General features: G+C 45.4%; 1 protein-coding gene across 1 annotated transcript in view; it reads left to right on the forward strand.

The window, feature by feature from the left end:
* LOC124620080 (pollen-specific leucine-rich repeat extensin-like protein 1) overlaps positions 1 to 26,096 on the forward strand; it is a 106,192-nt gene that overhangs the window by 71,656 nt on the left and 8,440 nt on the right. The window contains exon 2 of the mRNA XM_047146747.1: positions 23,122 to 23,622. Within this exon, the coding sequence (XP_047002703.1) occupies positions 23,122 to 23,622 (501 nt within the window). The remainder of the gene's footprint in view (positions 1 to 23,121; positions 23,623 to 26,096) is intronic.

Genomic DNA, 26,096 nt, shown 5'->3' on the forward strand with positions numbered 1-26,096 from the left:
TGATGAGGCCCAGGAAGAAGCAGATGTAAGAATTAGCACTTTATTTACAACTCATACACTAGTTCTGTGGTGTGGTGGGAGGTGTTCACGCCCCTGCCCCACAGGAATGAGCCTGTATACGGTCAACTCGCAGCTATGATCCATCCACTTGGCTGAAACGTATGCTGATACCCTACTTCAATGACTCTGCACTCGCCGTTGGCCTGTTGCTATGTTGCGTGAGACACAGCACCAACGTCAGAAGTGCATACTGGAATCATGTACAGTGCGACGGGGCCGAAAATAATAATAAAGAAAAAGTGAGGTTGCAAAGTTCACACGAATGTGTCTGTATACAAACGTTGGTTAAAAAATGTTATAGCGAATTTTGGCTCTCACGTGAGTCTCAGGGGATGATTTCCACACTTGGTGCATTAGTGGACTTCCACACCCGCGCATTTGTTATAGTTTTGAATTAATTATTCACTCTGACATAAGTACAGTTTATACTAGGGAACGAGAATTAGGCGATTACTACATCAAAATCAGTTTTTCACGACACAGTTCAATTACTATTTATTGGCATTGTCCTTTTCTTTCACACAACGAAATTATCACTGGCGAGACGGTTTACAGTTTTACTTTAATAATAATTTGACTGCGAGCCCCAAATAGCAGTAATAATCGAAAGTTATTCAATCAAATCGAACAGAACCACAAGTCCCACTGTCCTCTTTGTTCTAACAGTTTTGGCGCGAAATCACAGAGCGTCACATGTTCACTTACGACGATGTATACCCAGTAAATCGCACTCACACAAATAATCGTAACACTTCCAGTTCACCAAATATATGCTTGCACACTTCCACTATTAAACAATACTCTTTGTCGAAATAAATCGGAACGAAAAAGAATTCTCAAACGCCCACATGGGCCACCATCAAGTGGGGCTTGCTCGCCACCCACCCTCCAAAACGACTGACCTACGACTGACCTCTGGCCAAGAGGCTCCGACGTCAACCCCCTGTTTATGCAAGTACCAATCTCACCAGTTAAGGTTACAAATTTTGATACATACATCACAGGAATAAGTGCACCATCGGAACCACGCTAAAAAGTAAATCTTATTTACTATGTTACATTAATTTCTAGAGTCATTCTATCGACCGCAAATCAAGTTTTAATTTTTGCAAAGTTTCGCCACGTAGCGCAGATTTTTTTGTTTACATTTATGTTGCAAAGTTTTAACATAGAACTGCATATAGCACCGTTTTTAGACGTAATCTATAGCGATCTACACTTTGCGCTGCTCAAAATATTCATATCTATAATAATTAATTAATTATGGGCGATAAATATTAATAATAATTTGCGAACAATGAAAACTATTCCAAGTGTATAGTATAACTTAACTAGTTTAAAATACGTGTGATGCTACCTAAAATATAATATACTACCGTTCTTTACGTCATGAATTACTATTGAGTTTTATAAACAATTTTCCCACAAAGTTTGTTTATTGCTCTTTATAGGCTTAATTATTTATGAATCCTAACATATGACTACGGCACTCGATCCGCTATGACGAAACGTTTTTAATGAGGGCTCACTCATCAAAAAAGGGCTCTGAGCACTATGGGACTTAACATCTATGGTCATCAGTCCCCTAGAACTTAGAACTACGGAAACCTAACTAAACTAAGGACATCACACAGCACCCAGTCATCACGAGGCAGAGAAAATCCCTGACCCCGCCGGGAATCGAACGCGGGAACCCGGGCGTGGGAAGCGAGAACGCTACCGCACGACCACGAGCTGCGGACGCTCACTCATCCCTGTAAGTTGTTATTTACTATTTTTATTAATCTTTCAGTATTCGTGATATTAACCGATTTTGAGGTTACTATAACTTTTGCGTCTCGTGACTTGATATAAAGATCGATCGTTCAGAAGATGCATATTTCTGACCACAATCTACTGCCGCATCACTCATCACCGTAAGTTACATAGTTTTCGCGTAATGCGCGAAAAACCAAACAATGCCCCAAGCTGCAGGCCACGTGGGGACGGAGGTGTCCCACTGACCGTTGCAAATCTCGCGCAGGTGCGCCACGCGCTTCCGCGAGTCACGCACCATGTAGCGCGCTCGTTCTCCACAGAGCAATCCTTGCGTACTACAAATATTCATCTAGTGACGGGTGTTTGTACTGTCACAGCAGGTAGCGCCTCTTCGATGAATGACCACAACCAGGTGGTTAAGGCGAGTGGCAAGAGGCGCGCCCACCTAATTGTCGGAAGATGGCTGCTGCACCCAGTATGCGACACACTGCCTTCTAGAAGCACTCTGGCTGATGATGAAATGGATTGCCTTGTAGGCACTAGTTCAGTGGGTGGACTTACTGCCTGAAGCTGGTAACTGAGTGGGGACTACAACCTGCGGCTGTGGCTGATGGCTCCATGGCGTCTCCTCATCTGGAGCTGCCCTTGTGACCTGGTGGCACTGCTGGATTGTGAATGAATTTTCTACAAAATTAGTGGTTATGTACATCACATGTCAAAACACTTGTGTTGCTAATACACCAGTCCTGGTCACATGATCAACAACACCACTGAAATCTCGTCGATGTCAAGCTAAGCTGACAGAGGCTGGCCCATCTCAGAGTAATTTCACATGCTTCTTGCCTTAACCCAAACGCTGGAATGCCACACTAACCAGCCACGTGCAGCTAACGCGAGGTGAGCACCTTCTCAAAATTTTACTCTTAACCTGTTAGCAGTGCATCATCCACAACACGGAGAACACGAGGTCACTTGGGGATTCCTTAGGACCGATTCCCCACCGTCTCTCACATTTACAACACACATTCCCATTACAAAACATCTGTGTGTACAATTTTCTAAGTTCAGAGTCTGCACTTGGCTTCACCTCTGACATGATAAATACTTCCTTATGCTTTTTAGTTGCTTACATCTAGCTCACGTTACAGTCCACTAGTTTATTTAGATCTTTCATGACTTGACGCTTCTAGGCCTCTCTCATTCTGCCAAAACGTGTGTCCTTTACATTTAGCAGCCATTCACAGCTTACTGTGCGGCCTTATATCCTTTTACAAAACGTCATATTCACTTTCACACTCTTATGAACCAAGTACCTTGGGATCTGTATTGACGCTGAGTTGTTCTGCCTGGTTGCCCTCGACTGCAAATTGAAGAAGGCTATGCAAAGCAGAGTTAGAATTACTGCGGCTCTGGGTATCACGATATTCAAGATCACATTAACTCGTCATTGCCCTTCCCAAAATTGTTTGACATGCTGCATTAACTGCTCTGCAGAGTTTCTCCCTTTTTGGGTGGCTATTGATTTGTTCAGGGAGTGGATCACGTATGAATTCCACTGTAGTTCATTAAGTTTGGGTTCTACATCTACATGATTACTCTGCAATTCACATTTAAGTGCTTGGCACAGGGTTCATCGAACCAAAATCATACTATCTCTCTACCATTCCACTCCCGAACAGCGCGCAGGAAAAACAAACACCTAAACCTTTCTGTTCGAGCTCTGATTCCTCTTATTTTATTTTGATGATCATTCCTATCTATGTAGGTTGGGCTCAACAAAATATTTTCGCATTCGGAAGAGAAAGTTGGTGACTGAAATTTCATAAATATATCTCGCCGCGACGAAAAACGTCTTTGCTTTAATGACTTCCATCCCAACTCGCGTATCGTATCTGCCACAGTCTCTCCCCTATTACGTGATAATACAAAACGAGCTGCCCATTTTTGCACCCTTTCGATGTCCTCCGTCAATCCCACCTGGTAAGAATCCCACACCGCGCAGCAATATTCTAACAGAGGACGAACGACTGTAGTGTAAGCTGTCTCTTTAGTGGACTTGTTGCATCTTCTAAGTGTCCTGCCAATGAAACGCAACCTTTGGCTCGCCTTCCCCACAATATTATCTATGCGGTCTTTCCAACTGAAGTTGTACGTAATTTTAACACCCAGGTACTTAGTTGAATTGACGGCCTTGAGAACTGTACTATTTATCGAGTAATCGAATTACAACGGAATTCTTTTGGAACTCATGTGGATCACCTCATACTTCTCGTTATTTAGCGTCAACTGCCACCTGCCACACCATACAGCAATCTTTTCTAAATCGCTTTGCAACTGATACTGGTCTTCGGATGACCTTACTAGACGGTAAATTACAGCATCATCTGCGAACAACCTAAGAGAACTGCTCAGATTGTCACCCAGGTCATTTATATAGATCAGTAACAGCAGAAGTCCCAGGACGCTTCCCTGGGGAACACCTGATATCACTTTAGTTTTACTCGATGATTTGCCGTCTATTACTACCAACTGCGACCTGCCTGACAGGAAATCACGAATCCAGTCGCACAACTGAGACGATACGCCATATGCCCGCAGCTTGATTAGAAGTCGCTTGTGAGGAACGGTGTCAAAAGCTTTCCAGAAATCTAGAAATACGGAACCAACTTGAGATCCCCTGTCGATAGCGGCCATTACTTTGTGCGTTGCACAAGAACGATGTTTTCTGAAACCATGCTCATTACGTATCAATAGATCGTTCCCTTCGAGGTGATTCCAAATGTTTGAATACAGTAAATGCTCCAAAACCCTACTACAAACCGACGTCAATGATATAGGTCTCTAGTTCGATGGATTACTCCTACTACATTTCTTAAACACTGGTGCGACCTGCGCAATTTTCCAATCTGTAGGTACAGATCTATCGGTGAGCGAGCGGTTGTATATGATTGCTAAGTAGGGAGCTATTGTATCAGCGTAATCTGAAAGGAACCTAATCGGTATTCGATCTGGACCTGAAGACTTTCCCGTATCAAGCGATTTGAGTTGCTTCGCAACCCCTAAGGGATCTATTTCTAAGAAACTCATGCTAGCAGCTGTTCGCGTTTCAAGTTCTGGAATATTCCATTCGTCTTCCCTGGTGAAGGAATTTTGGAAAACTGCGTTCAATATCTCCGCTTTAGCGGCACAGTCGTCGGTAACAGTACCATCGGCACTGCGCAGCGAAGGTATTGACTGGGTCTTGGCGCTTGTGTTCTTTACATACGATCAGAATTTCTTCGGATTTTCTACTAAATTTCGAGACAATGTTTCATTTGGAACCTATTAAATGCATCTCGCATTGAAGTCCGTGCCAAATTTCACGCGTCTGTAAATTTTAGCCAATCTTCGGGATTTCGCGTTCTTCTGAACTTCGCATGCTTTTTCCGTTGCCTCTGCAACAGCGTCCGGACCTGTTTTGTTTACCGTGGGGGATCAGTTCCATCTCTTACCAGTTTATGAGGTATGAATCTCTCAATTGCTGTTGCTACTATATCTTTGAATTTGAGCCACATCTCGTCTATATTTGCATAGTCAGTTCGGAAGGATTGGCGATTGTCTCTTAGGAAGGCTTCTAGTGACACTCTATCCGCTTTTTTAAATAAAATTATTTTGCGTTTGTTTCTGGTGGATTTGGAAGAAACGGGATTGAGCCTAGCTACAACGACCTTGTGATCACTACTCCCTGTATCAGTCATGATGCTCTCTGTTAGCTCTGGATTGTTCTGCTTAGGGATTATGTGCAGTGGCTCGTCCAACCTGTACAGCTGAGGCTGTGTGATGCCTAAGTGGGTAACGTCTGTCATCGTGGCTTGTAGAAAGAAAGTAGGTCCTCTTGTGGTGCATGCTGTCCCATTACTCAACAGTCCGCTGTTTTTCGGTTCCCTTCTCGTCCCCATTAACATACCTTGCTCATAGGAACTCATTATTACTGCCTCGCTGTCATACGTGAAATAAATCCAATGCCGATCTGGCTGCCAGAAACACTGCCTAGGTTCCACGAAATAACTACGACAATGCTGACCCCTGTTCTGCCCATGAATAACTACACTGTGCATGCCGTTGTGCTCATCTGAATCACATGAGCTAGACGTACTGTAAATTTCCCCTTCTGGTGCTGATGCAGGTCTTCCTCTGTCATCACTGCAAGACTGTCTCCCTATTCATATATTAGCAACACACCACCTGCCCCCACCTCTAGAAATTTCCTTATGTCTCCGAATTCCACTGGATATGAGCGTACGGTGTAGCACTTACACTGGTAATGTCTGCCCAACACTGGGATCCTAACTGGCATGTACGATCGTGCCTGATCTGCCTTCATTCCAACCATGATAACATGATAACAGAAAGGTAGGTTGTGCCCAATAGGCACTGCTATGAATCCTAGCTCTTAAGGAAGTTCTCTCTGCACTTTCCTCAACCTCGACAGGCACTGTTCCGTTGAAAACAAGATGGGACTCTGCTAGTCATCTCCTCTCTTACATTACAGACGCTGTCCACTGGCGATTTTAATAGTCTTGTCATGATGACTCTTGCATACAGTACCTCCATTCGTGCTTGCATCCCAGTTGATAGGGCTCTCTGATGCCTTCACGTAGTCCATCACCTCACTTATCAGTTTCTGCAGCGTACGTGTGTTATTTAACATTCTGCTCTCCAACCCCGTTATCTCAGTGGTATGCGACTTCACCACTGACTTACTGTCTTCGGCCAACGCCCGTGTACACGGTCTTGTTTGGTTCCCTTATGTCATCGGCATCTGCTGTTCCAAACACAGTCTTCAGTGTCCATCCAACATTTCTTCCGCTGTTGTAGTGAAAGCAGCATCACATTCACTACTTGCTTCATCTGTCCTAGCAACCGTTCATACACTTTACGCAAACTTCCAGAATGCTGCACTGTTCTTGGCTACCAGAAAACACTTCCTTCTACTTTCTTATATCATTCTAGAATTCCCAGTTATCACGCAGTGAACTCAGAGATTGTAGATGACTAGTACTCACCACAGCCTATTGTCTTGCAAAGAGATCTCCTACCTTCAAATGTTGGTTCCACACTACTCCCACTCCATTACAGGCGAAGAAATACAGCAACACATTGACTAGCATCCTTCCCATTCTCATTCTTACTGTTCAGGACAGCGACTACCATCACTACCACTTCCTTGAGCTCGGTGCAGGTGACACGTCTTGCATAGCTTCATTTAAACTGTCCAATGTACTCCTCCAATTCCCCTTTTTGCTTTTTCCTCTGGTTCCACTCTTACTATCGCAGGAGTATACTCTGGAGGGTAACTGAATGGTAGGAGTGTCTAACATATACTATTCTCGACCTCAGCAGCAACTGTTGATTAACATCAGCTGGTGATGTTTCTGTTACCTGATAACAGGCTGTTACCTAGTAAATAATTTCATCATCTTGCCTTTTGGTGTATAAGGACTACACAACACTAACTACAGTATACTGTGATTTGGCTTCACATGCATTTGACGGCTACCTCCAGTCTCTCCAATGCCTTGATTTTCACCCTCTGTACTCGCTCCCCTACATCTCTCACTGTCCTCACGAACTCACAGATGTCTGCATCCTTGCCTGTTTTTGTCTTAATATTATCAAATGGTCAATGAATTTTTCTCCTGCTCGCTACCTCGTACTGTGACGACTCTGCACTGGTGTGGACCTTTGAATTGTAGGCAGGCACTACAAATGAAGGTACATGTCCCAATCATTGTGGTAAGAGTTCACATAGTAGCTCAGTATCAACCAAGCTGTCCGACGAACCTGTTGAGTCCTTCTGTTTGACTGAGGACTCGTCGACTAGTTTTAATTTCTTCACATGTGAGAACGATATACTTCCTACATCAAATGTGACATGATGTTTGTCCCCTGATCCATTTCTGCTACTTCAAACTTCAGTATGCATCTACTGACCATTGTCTGTGTGACTGTAATCAGTTACTAGTTCTGCATAGATATCATCTCGACATATCGATACAAATGATTACTCATCGTCAGCATAAAACCATTCCTCACTGGAGTACAGTTAAATGGTCCTAATACATCCACCACAAATAATCTCAAACGGTTCTGAAGCTTCTGCCAGTCTCTGTAATGATACATGCTTACAACTGACGTACCTTTGCTGCACACAATTCACACAATTCCTCACATACTGATCCACATCTCCTTTTGTTCCTTTCTACCTGTATTTTTTTTACTACCTATGGTTTGTTCCTCTCTTTCCTCCATGACCAGATGGTATTTGATCATGCAATTCATTCAGAATTTCTTCCTTCAGATTATCCAGTGTCACCGCTCATATCCATAGACTGTCACAAATCCTGAACTGTCGTTGCATCTTGTATTATTTGCTGTCACTGTCAGCATTCTGTGCCACTTGTTATTCAGTAAGGTCCTTCCCCAGTACTTGTGTTGCTGTTAATATCCTGCGTAACGCACATACATTGCCATGTTTCTTTCCTAGCTTGTGAACTATTTCATAGTCAAACTCACTGGGTCTTAATCCATAACAAACATTTCAGAGCAGTATGATCAGTTGCCGCTTTAAACTTTTTCCTGTAAAGATAATACCAAAACTATGTCATTCCACATACTAGGGTAAGGACTTCTCTTTCTGTGGTGGAAAGGTTTCTTTCAGCCCTACTATATTGTCTCAATGCAATGAAAATACAGCGCTCCTCAGCATTGATCTACTGACTGAGAACACACCCAAGAGCATGATTAGGTGATTTGCATTGCAAATGGCATTGTATCACTGAAACCACTCATGAACTTTTCTGTAATAGATCAAGAGTCCCAAAAATGACTGTAGTTCATTATTCATCTTTGGCACTGGATATTCTCACATTTCCTACATTAGTCTTTGTTCCGTTCTCACCTCATCATTGCTATTGACATGCCCTAAGTAACTCACTTCCTCCAATGGCAAATGACAATTTTCTGTAACAGCATCAGATGTGCAGTTTGCAATCTCTTCAATACTTCTCTATATTCTTCTGTGTCCCTTGAGAACACAATTATATCATCCAGGTCTGCTAAACGCTGGCGAGACTTCAACCCCTTCAACACTCCATCCAACAACTGTGAAGACGTGGCAGGAACACTTTTCAATCCAAACAGCAGCAGTGGCAAAGCTGTCTTTGGCCAGTCCTCTGGAAACACTTCCAGCTGATGGTATCCACTTCTTAATTTCATGATAGAGAAATACTTGCACTGCCCTTAGTTGTTGTGATGGTAGATGTGGGGTATGCGTCTGTTACATACAGTCTTACTACTAAGATGGTGGTAATCATGGCAAAATCTTTATTTCTTGGAATTGTCTGTAGACATTTTTGGCACATTCACAATTTCTGCTGCTGTTCAACAAACTCCTACAAAATTTGTTGCACATACTTAAGTATTCTGAATGGTTTGTGGTACACTAGTGCGTCTTTACCTGTTTGAAATATGTGTTACATAACAAGTGTTACAGGCAATAGATCCTTAAGAAAAAACAAATCCTCAAATTCCATGAACTGCTCCTCCATCAGTGTCCTCCAAAATCACATTAGACGCTCCACTTTCTTATGTAGTGCTGCATAAGCAGCATCCTGTGTCTGCATATGGATTACACGTTGTGTGCAGCAGTCCTCCTCCTCAGGAAAATCCAGTCTTATTATCAACATTGCCTTTGGCGAAGAGTTCTCGGGCTTCCTGCCTGGTGGCGGTGTCTTCAAACTGCGACGTTTCGACGAGTGACATATTCGTCATCTTCTGGCGAAGTGCCGAGACTTTGCGGATGCCGGTCCCTTTATACCTGCGGCGTGCCCCCCACCACCTGGCCGCGTGAGCCTGGGTCCAGAGGAGCCGGCGGGTGGGATGGAGGGGGAAGCGGGTGCGCCGTTCGTGTCTCCGTCAGAGCATTCCGGTCGCGTCTCATGAGCTGGACGGTCCCTGGTGCGTTCCTGGCGTATTGCGGCTAATGCTGAATTCCAGGCTGCGCTCAGTTGATAGCCTTCGTCCCTGTTCACAAGATTCTCGTGGACCCGTATTTCTATTGATTCTTTAATGACGCTGTCCCAATAGCTCCCCGCTCGGCACAGCACCCTGGTGTTCCCGAAATCAAAGGTGTGGTTTTCTTTGATGCTATGTTCAGCTGTAGCAGATATCTCTATCTGCAAAAGTCGGACATGTCTGGTGTGCTCCTCGCACCTTTTCGAGACGCAGCGCTGCGTTTGTCCAATGTTCTGTACACCACATTCGCAGGCAATGCTGTATATACCAGGTGTGTTGAGTTTGAGTGGGTCTTTAGCTGAGCCCAGCAGCTGTTTCGTCTTCGGCGGTGGTCGGAAGACGGTATTTATGTTTGATTTTCTCAGTAGCCTCCCGATTTTGGCTGATATGGGCCCCAAATATGGAAGAATACGCAATACGCCAGGAACGCACCAAGAACCGTCCAGCTCACTCGACGCTACCGGAATGCTCTGACGGAGACACGAACGGCGCACCCGCTTCCCCCTCCACCCCGGCCGCCGGTTCCTCTGGACCCAGCCTCCCGCGGCCAGGTGGTGGGGGCACGCCGCAGGTATAAAGGGACCGGCATCCAGAAAGTCTCGGCACTTCGCCAGAAGATGACGAGTATGTCACTCGTCGAAACGTCGCAGTTTGAAGACACCGCCACCCGGCTGGAAGCCCGAGAACTCTTCGCCAGCTGTATACGCCGGGAAAGCATACATTCACATTAACATTGCCTTTGTCAACCATACTTCTCTGGAACCAAATTTCTCAATATTGGTGGGTACTACCTTCTTTCTGTCCTCCTCCCATACCTGTATTCCATGATGCTGCTCAAGATCCATACCACAATTACTCTACTGCAACTGGCAGCACTGCTTCTATACATGCCCTGTAACCCCGTAACTGTAACATATGCTGTCTGCTTTGCTCGGCGTCAGGCCCACAGTTATGTTGAGTGAACCACTGCACTAAAAGCGGCACATACTGGAATCTTGGAAAGGTAACCCCTCTTTGATGACTAACCTCACCCAGGCAGCCAAGGCGAATGGCAAGGGTCGTACTCATTGTGTCTGCTGAAGGTGGCTGCTGTGCATGGAGTGTGACCCACTGCCTCCTGGCAGGAGCTCGGTTGCTTCTGCAGTAAATCGTCAGGCCGACTGTGCTTTGGCAAACACCAGTGGATGGACTTAGTGTAGGGAGCACGTACCCTGGCAGGCCTTCAATCCTATGAATGCGGCTGGAGGCTCCATGTCGCCTACTCGTCTGCCATAGATCTGATTTCTAGTGGTACTGCTGGTCTGTGACTGAATCTTCTACAAAATCAAAAGTTATTTGTACCAGATAGCAGCATATTACCTGTGCTAATGCACCACTCCCAGTCACATACTCGGTAACATCACCAAAGTCTCAATGTTGGATACATCGCCTTGCCTGCACTGGGTTTTAATGCTGCCCTGGTTTAATTTACATAGATGGAGGGTAGCCTAGGTCGCAATAATTTCACATGCCTGTTGTCTAAACTTAACCTGTGTTGAATGGAATTTTAACACTTTTTAATTTCTCTGACCTCATTGATGCCTCACCAAACTACATACGGTGGTGTGAGGTAGGTGATCAGCAACTAACAGATGAAGCTTCCGGCCCCACTCTGTCTACCTCGCCACCAGCCGCCGAGTCCACCGCTTCCCTGCTGCATCTGTCAGTAACCAAATATAGTGTACTGGCCAGCTCAGTGCAGCCTCTCATTTTGACCACAGTTCCTTACAGACAGCCATGGCAAGCTAGCGCTCGCCACTCTGTCTGCAGCTCCACTCTCCGACTCAGCTCCCTCTGCTTTCCCTCTATGAAACACAGCTGTCAGCTATAAAGGGCATCTGCTTAGCTTGTGCCTCTGGAAAATATCTGAAAAACTACAGCTCGACCCCTAAGTAACTAAGTCGATACTCTGACGCACCTCACATGCTTGTTCATATTAGAACATATTACAGTATTCTTTTTCGCACTAAGAGCCATGATGATCTTGTTGGCATAAAAGCATTCAGCTGAAGTACTGCCTGCCTGACCAAATAAGAGAAGCTCTGAGAATGGGAAGAGGAAATGTACTGCCTGCCTGACCAAATAAGAGAAGCTCTGAGAATGGGAAGAGGAAATGTAACGAATATTCGAGAGTCGGGGAGGTAAGTGATGTTATTTTAGTGACTACTCTATCGACTAAAATTTAAAAACGACTCAGCGTTATGATGTTACACGCCCTCTGGCCTTGATTCATGCACTGAATTGGTTGGGGAGGACGTCGTGAAGCCGTTTAATCCTCTTCCGAGACAAGCTGGTCCTCTGTTGTTGTCTCTGGACCTCGAGATCCTAGATATAGCTGCTAGGATGAAGTTGACGTCCAAGCTGGTACCACACATGTTCTGTTGGACACAAATCTGGGGATGTTGCTGGCCACGGGAATACTTGAGTATCACGGAGGTGTCTCATAAAGTCGTGTGCTGTGTGTGGAGGAGCATTGTACTACTGGAAAATGGGACGACAGTGTTGAAACAGGAGACATAACACTTGACGATGCAGGATGTCCATGACGTCCCACTGTGCCGTCAGAGATCCCTCAGTCACTACCAGCAGTGACTTGAAGTCTTATCCGATTGCTGCTGACACCATAGTGAACGGAGTAACACCGCTGTGCCTCTCCAACACATTAGAAGAATGGGAAGTATGCCAAGATCGCCAGCATACTCGCCAAACGATGACCATCTGAGGTACCGTAGAACAAAACTGCGATTCATAAATAAATAAAATGTTGCACAGTTGATAAGTAGTCCTTGCTTCCCGTTGGTGGCACAACTTGAAACAGAACCGTTTGTGATATGGTGCTAATGGCAGCCTACGCATAGGACGGTATTCGCTTTTCTTGAGCCAAAGCTGTGGGAATATTCAGAATGTTGCAGGGAGTCCATTATTTGCTTTTGGGTGGTAGGTCCTGATGTGAAGGGATTGCGATTTGTTTGGTGCACTATGTGGCGATCTTCCGTATAGTGGTCAGACATGATCGACCAGAAATTTGATGATGAAAATGCCTGCCCCCCGATTTCCTTACATTTTCATACAGTCCAATATCAGGCCACTGTCACAGTTGAATGCTCCACAGATCTGGAAATTTGCACTATTCGACCAGCGTGCTAAGTGTGGACCCATAATGAGGATCCTAACAACCTCTTTCATGTGCTGATAACGCTGTATCATGCGTGTAGCCTGTATCGCTATGTCCTTCACAGTAACACTGTCCTCACCTCTTTCACCGTCTTAGCGCTCTTAATCGTGAGACAGGCGTCGCACGTGTCTGCGTCCTGCTATCTTCAGTTTATGTCTTGCTGTCATTGGCAACTGTCTTGATTTTGCTATTGTGACTCTTCTTGTTCCATTTATTCCTTCTCCGAGAAGGTTTTTACTTCTGTTCATTTCTTCTGCTTCAAGAAATGGCCACTGGTATGTTTCTGAACTATTCTTCTGTTTGTGTAGCTGCTGCTACAGGGCACAGATCTTGGCACGTGCGACTACTGAACTCGACTTTCGTTCCTTTCATTGTTCGTTAAGTTGCACTGTTTCAGGTGCAGTCGTGTTTCCTCTCTGGTTTTTCATCTCCGACATTAATTGTAATGCATGTGGTTTCGTTTCTTATTCTTCTCTTTGCTCTGATTCTACTTACCGTTGTACAAAATATAAGGTAGCTATGCAGTCTCTTTGCAACATAACTACGTAATTTTGACACTCAAAAACTAACGTCACGCCCAATCTTCAGATGTCTTTTGTTGGAAATAACAATATTGTATATTGTCCAATGAAATGAATAAGCTTCTATTAGTACTACTACTTAGACGAGGATAGTGAATATCTGTTAAAACTTGAGGTCTCTGAAACATTGTTTCTCTGTTATTTTAGTTCACATATCTTTAAAATGTTAGGGCACACACTGTCTTGAACCAATCATTCATTAACGTAAATTTTTGTTCACGTATAAGGAAATAACAATGGAGTCAAATAGTTTCATTTGTTTATGCATTTTTGCCAACGAAGAGAAATGCCCAACAACTTTCAAACTTCATTATTAGTTTTCTGCAGCGGAATGGTTTGAAAACATACCCGTCCTTATAGCAATACAAAAATATTATGTTAATGAATAGAAATTAATCTTATGAAATTTAAATCAGAATTCCGGATTATGTTACTTCATTTTAACTCGTACTTCATTGCATATTTGAATTACGATTACTCAGGACTGTATTATCCTTCACCACTAATTTTGCCTATCATGAATTTCTTACTGATGTTTCACAAGTAATAAGGAACACAGCAACGCCCCTCCAACGTCAGTTTAAAGTAGATGTTACAAACCTGTACACATACTACTGAACACAGTAACATATAACAACTGAAAAGCCAACACACAAAAGAAATTAAATAAATTATTTGAAGATTATGGAGTTAAATCATACTTCGTGAACTCTTTCAAGACGTGTTGTTGAAAAATTCGAATTGAAATGTGGTATGTTAGTTGATTTTGTTATTCAACATCGCATCGATTATACATGGCATCCGAATTTTTTGTGTGAAAAATCTTCAAGCTATATAAATAAAACAATATTTAATAACATTCTACACCTTTAATCCTCATATCTATATATTTATTTCTCACATAGTCACCCTGGTGACGAAGACTTTTCTCCCAACGGGAGACTTGTTTGTTGATATCGTCACTGTTGACGTAGCCACAACATCACCTCTGCTTGTACTGCTTCTCCTCTATAAAAGTCAAGTCCTCGAATGTGTCTTCAACTTAAGGAAACGCATGACAATCAGACGGGGCCAAATCTGAGCCGTGTGAAGGATGATCGATGACCGTGAACACAAGGCGACGGATAGTGTCACACGTCGCAGCGCTCGTGTGTGGCCTGGCGTAATCGTGCTGAAGAAGATGGTGAGCCATGTATCGACGAACACCCCGAATTTGAAACTCTGCTACAGCAAGCAGTTTCACACGCACCGACATAGCCACATTACATACCGCCATGTTACACATTACAATTCAGAGACGTCTAGGGGCAAAGGTCTGCAAGTACGTAGACATGAAGAATAAAGATATAGAGTGTTAAGGACGATTGTATTAATTACAATTTCTTAAGAGTTTTCACATAAAAAAATCCGGGGCATTAGTTCCCAACAATCTCTGGTATTACGGACAAGGCGCCGGATCTTCATAAAGATATATTAATTCAAGATAAATAGAATTTAACACAAATTACTCTCCGACATATATTAGCAAAATTAATATTTTCTCAGATCCGTCTTCTGTTATCGCAAAGAAGTTTGCCAGAAACCGGTTGCGCTATGAACACGACCTCTTGTCCATCTGTGCTCCTTGGGTATGCAGATTAGACTGATGCTAAATCCATCACCCCAGATCATATAAAATGATAGATGACACCCATGAAAGTAATACGTTAGTTGAATAAATCAAATGCAGCGCACGTCGGAAAACGTTATTCGATAAGTTCCTGAGCACGTCACGGGTCTCGCCTATGCCTTAGGTTTGGGGGGACCTGGGCATTTGAACAGAATAATTTACAGGTGGCTGAGTGTTATATTTTGATCTGATAAAACAATATTTATTCAAACAGTGCGTGAAAATTAATCAGGACATACAAATTGCGAGGCCATAAAACGATTTGAGGATGAATTTACATTATAAAAATAGAACAATGATTATAAAATGTATGGTCTTTGGGGTTGCCACCAGCAAGTTCCTGAGCACGTCAGGGGTCTCGCCTATCCCTTAGGTTTGGGGGGACCTGGGCATTTGAACACAATAATTTACAGGTGGCTGAGTGTTATATTTTGATCTGATCAAACAATATTTATTCAAACAGTGCGTGAAAATTAATCAGGACATACAAATTGCGAGGCCATAAAACGATTTAAGGATGAATTTACATTATAAAAATAGAACAATGATTATAAAATGTATGGTCTTTGGGGTTGCCACCAGCATTATGGTGGACAATTACGGTTGAGATGCCGCCCAAGCACTTGAAACGACACGAATTACGATTTCAATGGTAATTGCAAAGCTTCAAAATTACAAAAAAAGGTATAAATTAGAATAGAGCATGCAACAGATCAATGACTAAAGGGAGAATTAGAAAGAAACGTCACAAGGCGTGTGAGCTCCAATGACTTACTTCGATAGGGAAACAAATATAAATGGTTACGAGAAAAATCCCCTTTGAAGCAGGAATTAGATCGCATATCAGTGCGTGAAGCGCTTGGATCAAGTTAGGAAGTCTCAAAAAGAGAAACTCGGAATGAACTCCTCTTCTCTCAGTGTATCGCCATTTCCGCAGTCGGGAGTGTGCAATATAAATGCGATCTTACAGTGACTGCCATTGAGGTGGTTGCCGACAAGTCGCGGTGCTCTGAACTGCGGCAGCTGCCAACAGTTGTTGCGCTGTGCATAAGTGATGCTGTAAGGTGGATATAATTTTGCACCTTACAAGCACTCATTCACATACTTTGACGTGATCTACAAACACAGTTAGGTATCGTGTGATAGGTTGTACATCGTATGTATAAATACACTCCTGGAAATGGAAAAAAGAACACATTGACACCGGTGTGTCAGACCCACCATACTTGCTCCGGACACTGCGAGAGGGCTGTACAAGCAATGATCACACGCACGGCACAGCGGACACACCAGGAACCGCGGTGTTGGCCGTCGAATGGCGCTAGCTGCGCAGCATTTGTGCACCGCCGCCGTCAGTGTCAGCCAGTTTGCCGTGGCATACGGAGCTCCATCGCAGTCTTTAACACTGGTAGCATGCCGCGGCAGCGTGGACGTGAACCGTATGTGCAGTTGACGGACTTTGAGCGAGGGCGTATAGTGGGCATGCGGGAGGCCGGGTGGACGTACCGCCGAATTGCTCAACACGTGGGGCGTGAGGTCTCCACAGTGGTACATCGATGTTGTCGCCAGTGGTCGGCGGAAGGTGCACGTGCCCGTCGACCTGGGACCGGACCGCAGCGACGCACGGATGCACGCCAAGACCGTAGGATCCTACGCAGTGCCGTAGGGGACCACACCGCCACTTCCCAGCAAATTAGGGACATTGTTGCTCCTGGGGTATCGGCGAGGACCATTCGCAACCGTCTCCATGAAGCTGGGCTACGGTCCCGCACACCGTTAGGCCGTCTTCCGCTCACGCCCCAACATCGTGCAGCCCGCCTCCAGTGGTGTCGCGACAGGCGTGAATGGAGGGACGAATGGAGACGTGTCGTCTTCAGCGATGAGAGTCGCTTCTGCCGTGGTGCCAATGATGCTCGTATGCGTGTTTGGCGCCGTGCAGGTGAGCGCCACAATCAGGACTGCATACGACCGAGGCACACAGGGCCAACACCCGGCATCATGGTGTGGGGAGCGATCTCCTACACTGGCCGTACACCACTGGTGATCGTCGAGGGGACACTGAATAGTGCACGGTACATCCAAACCGTCATTGAACCCATCGTTCTACCATTCCTAGACCGGCAAGGGAACTTGCTGTTCCAACAGGACAATGCACGTCCGCATGTATCCCGTGCCACCCAACGTGCTCTAGAAGGTGTAAGTGAACTACCCTGGCCAGCAAGATCTCCGGATCTGTCCCCCATTGAGCATGTTTGGGACTGGATGAAGCGTCGTCTCACGCGGTCTGCACGTCCGGCACGAACGCTGGTCCAACTGAGGCGCCAGGTGGAAATGGCATGGCAAGCCGTTCCACAGGACTACATCCAGCATCTCTACGATCGTCTCCATGGGAGAATAGCAGCCTGCATTGCTGCGAAAGGTGGATATACACTGTACTAGTGCCGACATTGTGCATGCTCTGTTTCCTGTGTCTATGTGCCTGTGGTTCTGTCAGTGTGATCATGTGATGTATCTGACCCCAGGAATGTGTCAATAAAGTTTCCCCTTCCTGGGACAATGAATTCACGGTGTTCTTATTTCAATTTCCAGGAGTGTACATAAAGGAGACTGACATTGTCACTTACGTCTTTTAAGTAATTGTTAACGCTTATTGCATGAAAGGTGGCGGAGTGTCTTTAACGGCGTAATGAATGATTGCCTGTACTAGTAGAGGTTGGAACGCCAGAGGAAATGAAACGGCAGGCGGAACTTAAGCCCTGGATGGAACGCCCACACAGGTGTGTTGATCCTGCTTAAACACAGGAAGTAGCAAGACGGACGTCGTACCGCCTAAGCGCCGCAGCACAATAGAGTCACAATAGGCCGATATTCTAGCCGAACCGGAAGGATTATACTTCGGAAACTACGAAAATCTCGGACGCAGTTTGTACAGGAAAGCGAACAAAAACTGCTTGTTGGAGAAATGTTAGAAGTAATGCCAATGAGAGACCACGTAGAGAAGTTTATTCTTACTGAACCTAATCTCTTAATTTTCACATTAAACAGACCTGCAACTTTTTTGTGGGAGATCACTCTCTAAAAAGATGAGTGATGGCTCAGACCAATAAGACAAAAAACTAACGTTTCCTCCCATTCGAAAGGTGACACTTGTTGTCCCATTCTGGCTAATTTTGAAGTCACCATCGAATCAATGTTGTAGTACTTCACGTGGCAGAGCTCGGGTCCCTAAACTCCAGGTCTTGGCGACAGAGTGATGTGGCATTGAAATTTGAAAGCGGGTGTAAAAAGTGCTTGTTTTCTCTGCCACGACCTACACAAAATCTTATCTTCAGACTAGACCACCGGGATGCTCTCACGTGAGCAGCATCTTGCCACTGGCCAGCTAGTTCAGTGAGGGCAATATGGTATAGAAGGAACTCTGATTTAAAGAAACACAGAGATCCCCCACAGGACCAGCGATTGCTTTTGCGCAGCACTGCTAGTTACAGGCTACGGCACGTCAGCCAGTAGTCTGACCAGATTCAGCAAAAAAAGTCTTTCTTCCTCGATAGGCCGGTGCCCAGATCACCCAGCCCACAATAGCCCTTTCAGACCTGATTTTTTTCAAGTGGGAGGAATATTTTTATTTATGTGGTAATGCCATTATGCAATTTTTAATGATTTTAAATGCAATACTGATACGAAAATATGTACCCATTTTCGAAACACTCTTCGTACAGTTGGCTTCAATTTATGGACTAAAATAACTAACTGCGAAATACTATCTGTTGTAATAAATATTAAAATGATCATTCAATAATTACCAGGCATAAAACAAAAACAGAGTTAAATTACACAGTGGAAATAGCGAACCAATCACATCCATGTATTCTGGTGTTCACGAGCTCTTGCACACTCTCGCGAGAAGCTGTACACTGCTACTTTGACTTGCTGATATTCTCATAGCGATGCCCAACAATTGGCAGCACTTGCGCGTGATGAGAAGCTTTAACATTCACAAATGTGTACCTCAGGTTGCCATCGAGAGAAAAGACTTCTTTTGCAGATAAGACACAGTAAAATTTAATGTGCGCAAATGTGGCCAGAGCGTCTCAAAGAGACAGCGGGAAAGCGGTAGTGGCCACCGGGAGAGTGCATCACAGGTGTTCGTGTTATATCCTAGCCAGTAATGCCACCTGAGCCCGCTGCCAAAAGGTTGGCAGCATCAAAGTCCGGACGCCGTCCGCATAAGCAGCGCCAGCGAGACAGGAAATCGCCGCAAGTCTGCGCGCGCCACCGCTGGCTTCTGGTTTCTTAAGCGCTGGAGTCGCGAGCGCTAGGACAGTTCTGTATTCGCCGCTCAGTTGTATACTCGCCACCGAATTATGTACTTGCTAGTCAGTTGTGTGTTCATCGCAGCAGAGTTGTTGTTTGTCGTCAGCCGACGCTGACCTAGCCGCTCCGACTCGAACTAGACAGATTTCTGTAGACACCGAGTTCACTACTGTGTTTCCGTATCTTCGTTAATAAAGATAAGTACCGACTTTTATTTAATCAGAGTGTTTGGGTTTTCATCTTTCTGTTCACTGTTCCAGCGGACCGGTCGGCCCGCTATTAAAAGTGTGGCGGTGACTTCGTAAGCCGTTTCTACAGCGAATTGTTTGTCGCTACGAACGCCGCCACAAAACTGGCGACGAGGACTTCCGAACTCGCGTGCAGGGCTGGTTCAACTTGTTTCTGGTTATACTAATTATAGCGATAAAATTTTGGGGGCTGGTTTAATTTGTGTTCACTATGTCTGCCTAATTACAACAGTTGATCTTGTTACAGAGTCAGCAAATACAAAGTTTGGTGGCAGCAATCGCCAAACAAGCGGCTAATCCTCCAACACAAAAGGAACAAGCACAGGCAGCACCACCTTTCCGTGCTTTTGATGCATCAAGAGAAGAATGGCGAGAATATTTCGCGCAGTTGCAGGCGCACATGACAGTCTACAAAATCACGGGTACTGAGCGGCAGCTTTATTTAATTTCCACTGCAGGCGTGGAAGTCTATCGACTACTTTGTAAGTTGTTCCCGGAATCCAAGCCAGAAGCTTTAGACTATGACGCTGTTGTTAACAAGCTTGCTGAGTATTTCGAGTCACGAGTTCATGTGGCAGCAGCCAGATTCAAGTTCTTCAGACTGAAGAAACTGCCACATCAATCTAATAAGCAGTGGTTAACAGATTTACGGGGCCTCACCCGTCAGTGCCGATTTAGTTGTGTGTGTGGAGCTTCCTACAGTGATGTCATGTTACGAGACGCTATTACTCAAAACATTGCAGATTCTCGTATTCGTGCTGCTATCTTAAAGTTGCCTGACCCGTCATTAGAGACTGTGATGAACATCATTGAAGCCCAAGATACTTTTGACTATGCTGAGTGTGAGTTAGATCAGCCATGTATTTCTCAAATTGCCTGTGCTAAGCAAGTCATGTCACGCCTGCGGCCCCACCGGCAGAGTCAGACTGTAAACACTAGCCGGCCGCGTCATGTTAAACACATTCGTCAGCCGCGTGTGCAAAATGATAGAGTTAAGTCTTGCCCTAAGTGTGTTCTTGTTCATCCTCGTGAACGTTGCCCGTTAAGAAACGCGGTTTGTCACTTTTGTCAAAGGAAAGGACACATCCAGACTGTTTGTTTGCGTAAACGCAAGAACAATTCTAGTGCTGCCCAGCCCATGGATATTCATGTTCTTCAAAGCCAGCCCGCCCAGAAGGTCGCGTTTAAAGGCTCTTCCACGGTTCGTGTGGGTAATAAACTTGTTCGCAATAAGCCACCCACCCAGCCCTCTGCTATGCGACCCAAGCGTAATTCAAACGCTGTAAAAAGTAATGTACAGACTGCAAGTGAAGCGGGAGTTGTTGCTCCACCCGCCCAACCCACGAGTTGTCGTAAGCAGCGAACACGCGCTAAACGCGCTGATTTTGTGTCTTCCGCCTCCACTGCACCGATCCAGAGACAGTGTAATAAACTATTTGTGAAGCTACGCATCCAGGATAAGACCTTCAATTTTCAATTAGACACTGGTGCGTCTGTGACTCTCATAAATAGTGCTACGTATGCGGCTATCGGCCGCCCTAAACTTTCAGCGGCAAAACATTCTTTGGCTACTTATAGTGGAGAACAAATTCCTGCGTTAGGTGTATGTAGCGTGCCAGCCACATTCCGTGGCAATACAAAAACAGTTTCATTCACAGTGCTCCGCGCTACAGACAGTGTAAACATTTTCGGATTAGACTGTTTTGACTTGTTTGGCCTGTCTATCCAAGACAATGTGTTGCAAATTAATTCTGTTGTTGTTCCTCAAGACAGCATAACCGATTTGTGTAAACAATACAGTGACATATTTAAAGACGAACTAGGTTGTGCTGCGAACTTTGCCGCTCACATTACGTTAAAAGATAATGCTCAGCCTCGATTTTTTCGTGCTCGTCCAGTGCCTCACGCCCTCCAGGCACCTGTAGCAGATGAACTTCGTCGTTGGCAAAACAACGGTGTTATTCAACCCGTTTCAGCGAGCCAGTCGGCTTCTCCCTTAGTTATTATAAAGAAACCGTCTGGCAAGTTACGTTTGTGTGCTGATTTTAAGTCGACAGTTAATCCTCAGACTGTCATTGATTCTTTTCCTTTGCCTAGACCGGACGAGCTGATGGATAAGTTAGGGGAAGCTCGTTTCTTTTCCAAAATTGATCTCCGTGAAGCATATTTGCAATTGCCCCTCGACGAGCAATCACAACAGTATTTTGTCATAAACACGTCGTTGGGGTGTTCCGTTTTCTGCGTTTGCCTTTTGGTTGTGCGTCAGCTCCAGCTGTTTTTCAGCGTTTTTTGTCACAACTTCTGGCTAATGTGCCATCGTGTTGCAACTATTTAGACGATATTGTTGTGTCCGGTCGGACGCCTGCTGAACATTTCCGTAATTTGGAGTGTTTGTTTACAGTGTTGTCTCAGGCAGGCCTACGTTGCAACATCGATAAATGTTCATTTTTCCTTACGGAGATGGAGTATCTGGGACATGTTATTAATGCTCAAGGCATTCATCCCTCCCAGTCACATTTAGCAGCTATTCGTGATTTGCCCGCCCCTCGCAATCTGCAGGAATTGCAAGCAGTTCTTGGCAAATTGACATATTATATTCGGTTTATACCTAATGCATCACAGATTGCTGCTCCGTTGCATCGTCTCCGCCGTAAGAATGTTTCGTTTGTGTGGTCAGCTGATTGCCAATCAGCCTTTCAGCAGCTTAAAGAGGCTTTATTGAATGATCGTTGTCTGGTCCATTACGACCCTAACAAGCCTCTGGTGTTAGCTTGTGATGCCTCTTCTTTCGGCCTCGGTGCTGTGTTGTCTCACCGAGTCGGTAACACCGAACGTCCTATTGCGTTCGCATCTAAATTGCTAAACAAAGCTCAGTGTAATTATAGCCAATTGGACAAGGAAGCGTTGGCTATTGTGTTCGGTGTCACAAAATTCCATCACTACCTCTATGGTAGACCATTCTATTTAGTAACAGATCACAAGCCCCTGACGTCACTGTTTCATCCCTCTAAACCAGTTCCTCAACGGACGGCTCAGAGACAACAACGTTGGGCTCTTTTGTTATCACAATCGCCCTACAGCTCAGCATGCAAACGCTGACGCGCTTTCTAGATTGCCGATTGCTGCGGATGATGTCTTCGATTCCTCTGACGACTCTTGCCATCAGATTGACGCCGATGAGCATCAGTGCCTCCGGGATTTTCCGGTTTTTATACTGTTCAGGGTGCTACTGGGGTGCACAGGAGGCATCAGAACCAGTTGCGCCGCGCTGGCCGCCCGGATTCTGCCGCTCGTTCTTTGTCCACAGATTTGGTCCGCGGCGGGTTCCAGCCGCGCCTTCCGACTTCGCTGCCGCCCCCAGGGCAGCAGCAGCAGCCGTCGCCGCTACCACGCCGACAGCCCGTCCCGTTGATGCCTCCCGCGCAGCTTCATCCGGGAGCGCCCCAGGTGGTCGCTCCGGAGCCTGTGGTCCCTCTTCAGTCGCCACCGCCTTCGGAGCTGATGGACGTCGACCCGTCAGCCGGGCCGCCTTCCCAAGCGGTGGCTGTGCAGCCTGTCCTGCAGCCGCTTTCCTTGGGCACCCCCAAGGAGTCTGACGCCGCAGCGCCTTGTCCGGCGCCCACTCAGCAGCCGTCGACGCAGCGTCAGGAGACGCTGCCTCTCTTCGTGGGTCCCGACGCCCCGTCGCGTCCAGTACCAGAAGCTGCGCCCGTGGTCACAGGCGTGCACCCTGACCTCGGTTTTCAGTCGGTGTTTCCCGAGGCCCCGCGCAGCCAATTCTGGGGTGCGGACCGGGGACTGCCACCGACAACAGTCTCCGCCCCGGTCTCTTCTGATACGCCTGCGGCCAGACCCCTCCCCCGCCGTCGACGCTCGCCACGTCATTATTCAACGACGGTGCGGCGATTTGGGGGGGAGGAGTGTTATATCCTAGCCAGTAATGCCACCCGAGCCCGCTGCCAAAAGGTTGGCAGCATCAAAGTCCGGACGCCGTCCGCATAAGCAGCGCCAGCGAGACAGGAAATCGCCGCAAGTCTGCGCGCGCCACCGCTGGCTTCTGGTTTCTTAAGCGCTGGAGTCGCGAGCGCTAGGACAGTTCTGTATTCGCCGCTCAGTTGTATACTCGCCACCGAATTGTGTACTTGCTAGTCAGTTGTGTGTTCATCGCAGCAGAGTTGTTGTTTGTCGTCAGCCGACGCTGACCTAGCCGCTCCGACTCGAACTAGACAGATTTCTGTAGACACCGAGTTCACTACTGTGTTTCTGTATCTTCGTTAATAAAGATAAGTACCGACGTTTATTTAATCAGAGTGTTTGGGTTTTCATCTTTCTGTTCACTGTTCCAGCGGACCGGTCGGCCCGCTATTAAAAGTGTGGCGGTGACTTCGTAAGCCGTTTCTACAGCGAATTGTTTGTCGCTACGAACGCCGCCACAAAAGTTCGGGTCGCAGCCGCTCAGCTTGTGACGTGACGTTCCTCCCGACTACAGGAACTGTTCGGTTGCGACGGCTACGCTGAGACACAGCAAGTTCACCTGCCAGATATCATGTGAATGTGTAGTACGCAAATTAATTAGAAATATTCCATTAGAAGGAAATCGTAACCTTTGTATTCATCAGGTATGTTTCATTTGAGTATCATATTTCGTATAATACGAACAAGGAAATTGGAAAAATCTAGCTATACCTCGAGTGATTTACTGGAATAAGTAAGTAAACTAAAAACTCGGGAAGAAAACTGTCAATTGACACACAGTCAACATGGGTTTAGAAAACATCGCTCCTGTGAAACACAACTAGCTATTTATTACATGAAGTGTTGAGTGCTATTGACAAGTGATTTCAGAATGATCCCGTATTCCTAGATTTCCGGAAGGCTTTTGTCACTGTACCACAGAAGCAGTTGCAGCGAAATTGCGTTATTATGGAATATCGTCTTAGTTATGTAACTGGATTTGTGGTTTCCTGTCAGACAGGTCACAGTTCGTAGTAAAGTGTGAGGTCATCCACATGAGTGCTAAAAGGAATCCGTTAAACTTCGGTTACACAACAAATCACTCTAATCTAAAAGCCGTAAATTCAGCTAAATATCTAGGTATTACAATTACGAACAACTTAAATTGGAAGTAACACATAGAAAATGTTGAAGGCAAGGGTAACCAATGACTGCGTTTTATTGGCAGGAGTCGTAGAAAATGTAACAGACCTACTAAGGAGACTGCCTACGCTACGCTTTTCCGTCCTCTTTTAGAATACTGCTGCGCGGTGTGGGATCCTTACCAATAGGACTGACGGAGTACATCGAAAAAGTTCAAAGAAAGGCAGCACGTTTTATATTATCGCGAAATATGGGATAGAGTTTCAATGAAATGATGTAGGATTTGGGCTGGAAATCATTTTTAAAAAGGCGTTTTTCTTTGGAGACGGAATCTTCTCACGAAATTCCAATCAACAACTTTCTCCTCCGAATTCGAAAATATTTTGTTAACGACGACGTGCATAGGGAGAAACGATCTCTATGATAAAATAAAAGGAAATCATAGGTCGTACGGAACGATATAGGTGTTCATTCATTGCGCACGCTATACGAGATTGGAATAATAGAGAATTGTGAAGTTGGTTCTATGAACCCTCTGCCAGGCACTTAAATGTTATTTGCAGAGTATCTATCTAGATGTAGAAGCAGATGTAGATGTAGATGGGTCCAGTCTGATGCATTTCAGTGTAAATGATTAGAGCTGCAATTCTGTGCGACAGGTAGAACAACTAATAGAGTGCGTTAGTGTTGCTCGTGTTTAGTGTTGTTACGAGGAGCGTGAACAGTGCAAGATGTTGAGTGTTCGCTATGAAGGACACGAACAGGCCTACTCATGTGAGACAGCGTTATCAGTACCTAACAGAGTTTGAAAGAGTAGTTCTCCATTTGCCCAGCTGATCGAATCATGTAATCCACAGACTTGTGAGATATTGGGACGTTACAGCGGCCCGATGTTGGACTGTGTGGGAGCATCAGGATGGGAACTTGTGGACAGGCATAATCGTAAGGTTCCAGTCGACCACGTCTGACCGCCATAAATGAGGATCGCTGTACTGTGCAAGAAACACATTGAAACTGCTTCACATGTGTGTCTGCTCTCCACGAACAAATGATGGAGTCCCTGCTATATTTTGTGTCATCTCGGACAATTGGATGTAGAG

Source organism: Schistocerca americana, chromosome 6 (genome assembly GCF_021461395.2).
Source record: "Schistocerca americana isolate TAMUIC-IGC-003095 chromosome 6, iqSchAmer2.1, whole genome shotgun sequence".
NCBI classification, from domain to species: Eukaryota; Metazoa; Arthropoda; class Insecta; order Orthoptera; family Acrididae; genus Schistocerca; species Schistocerca americana.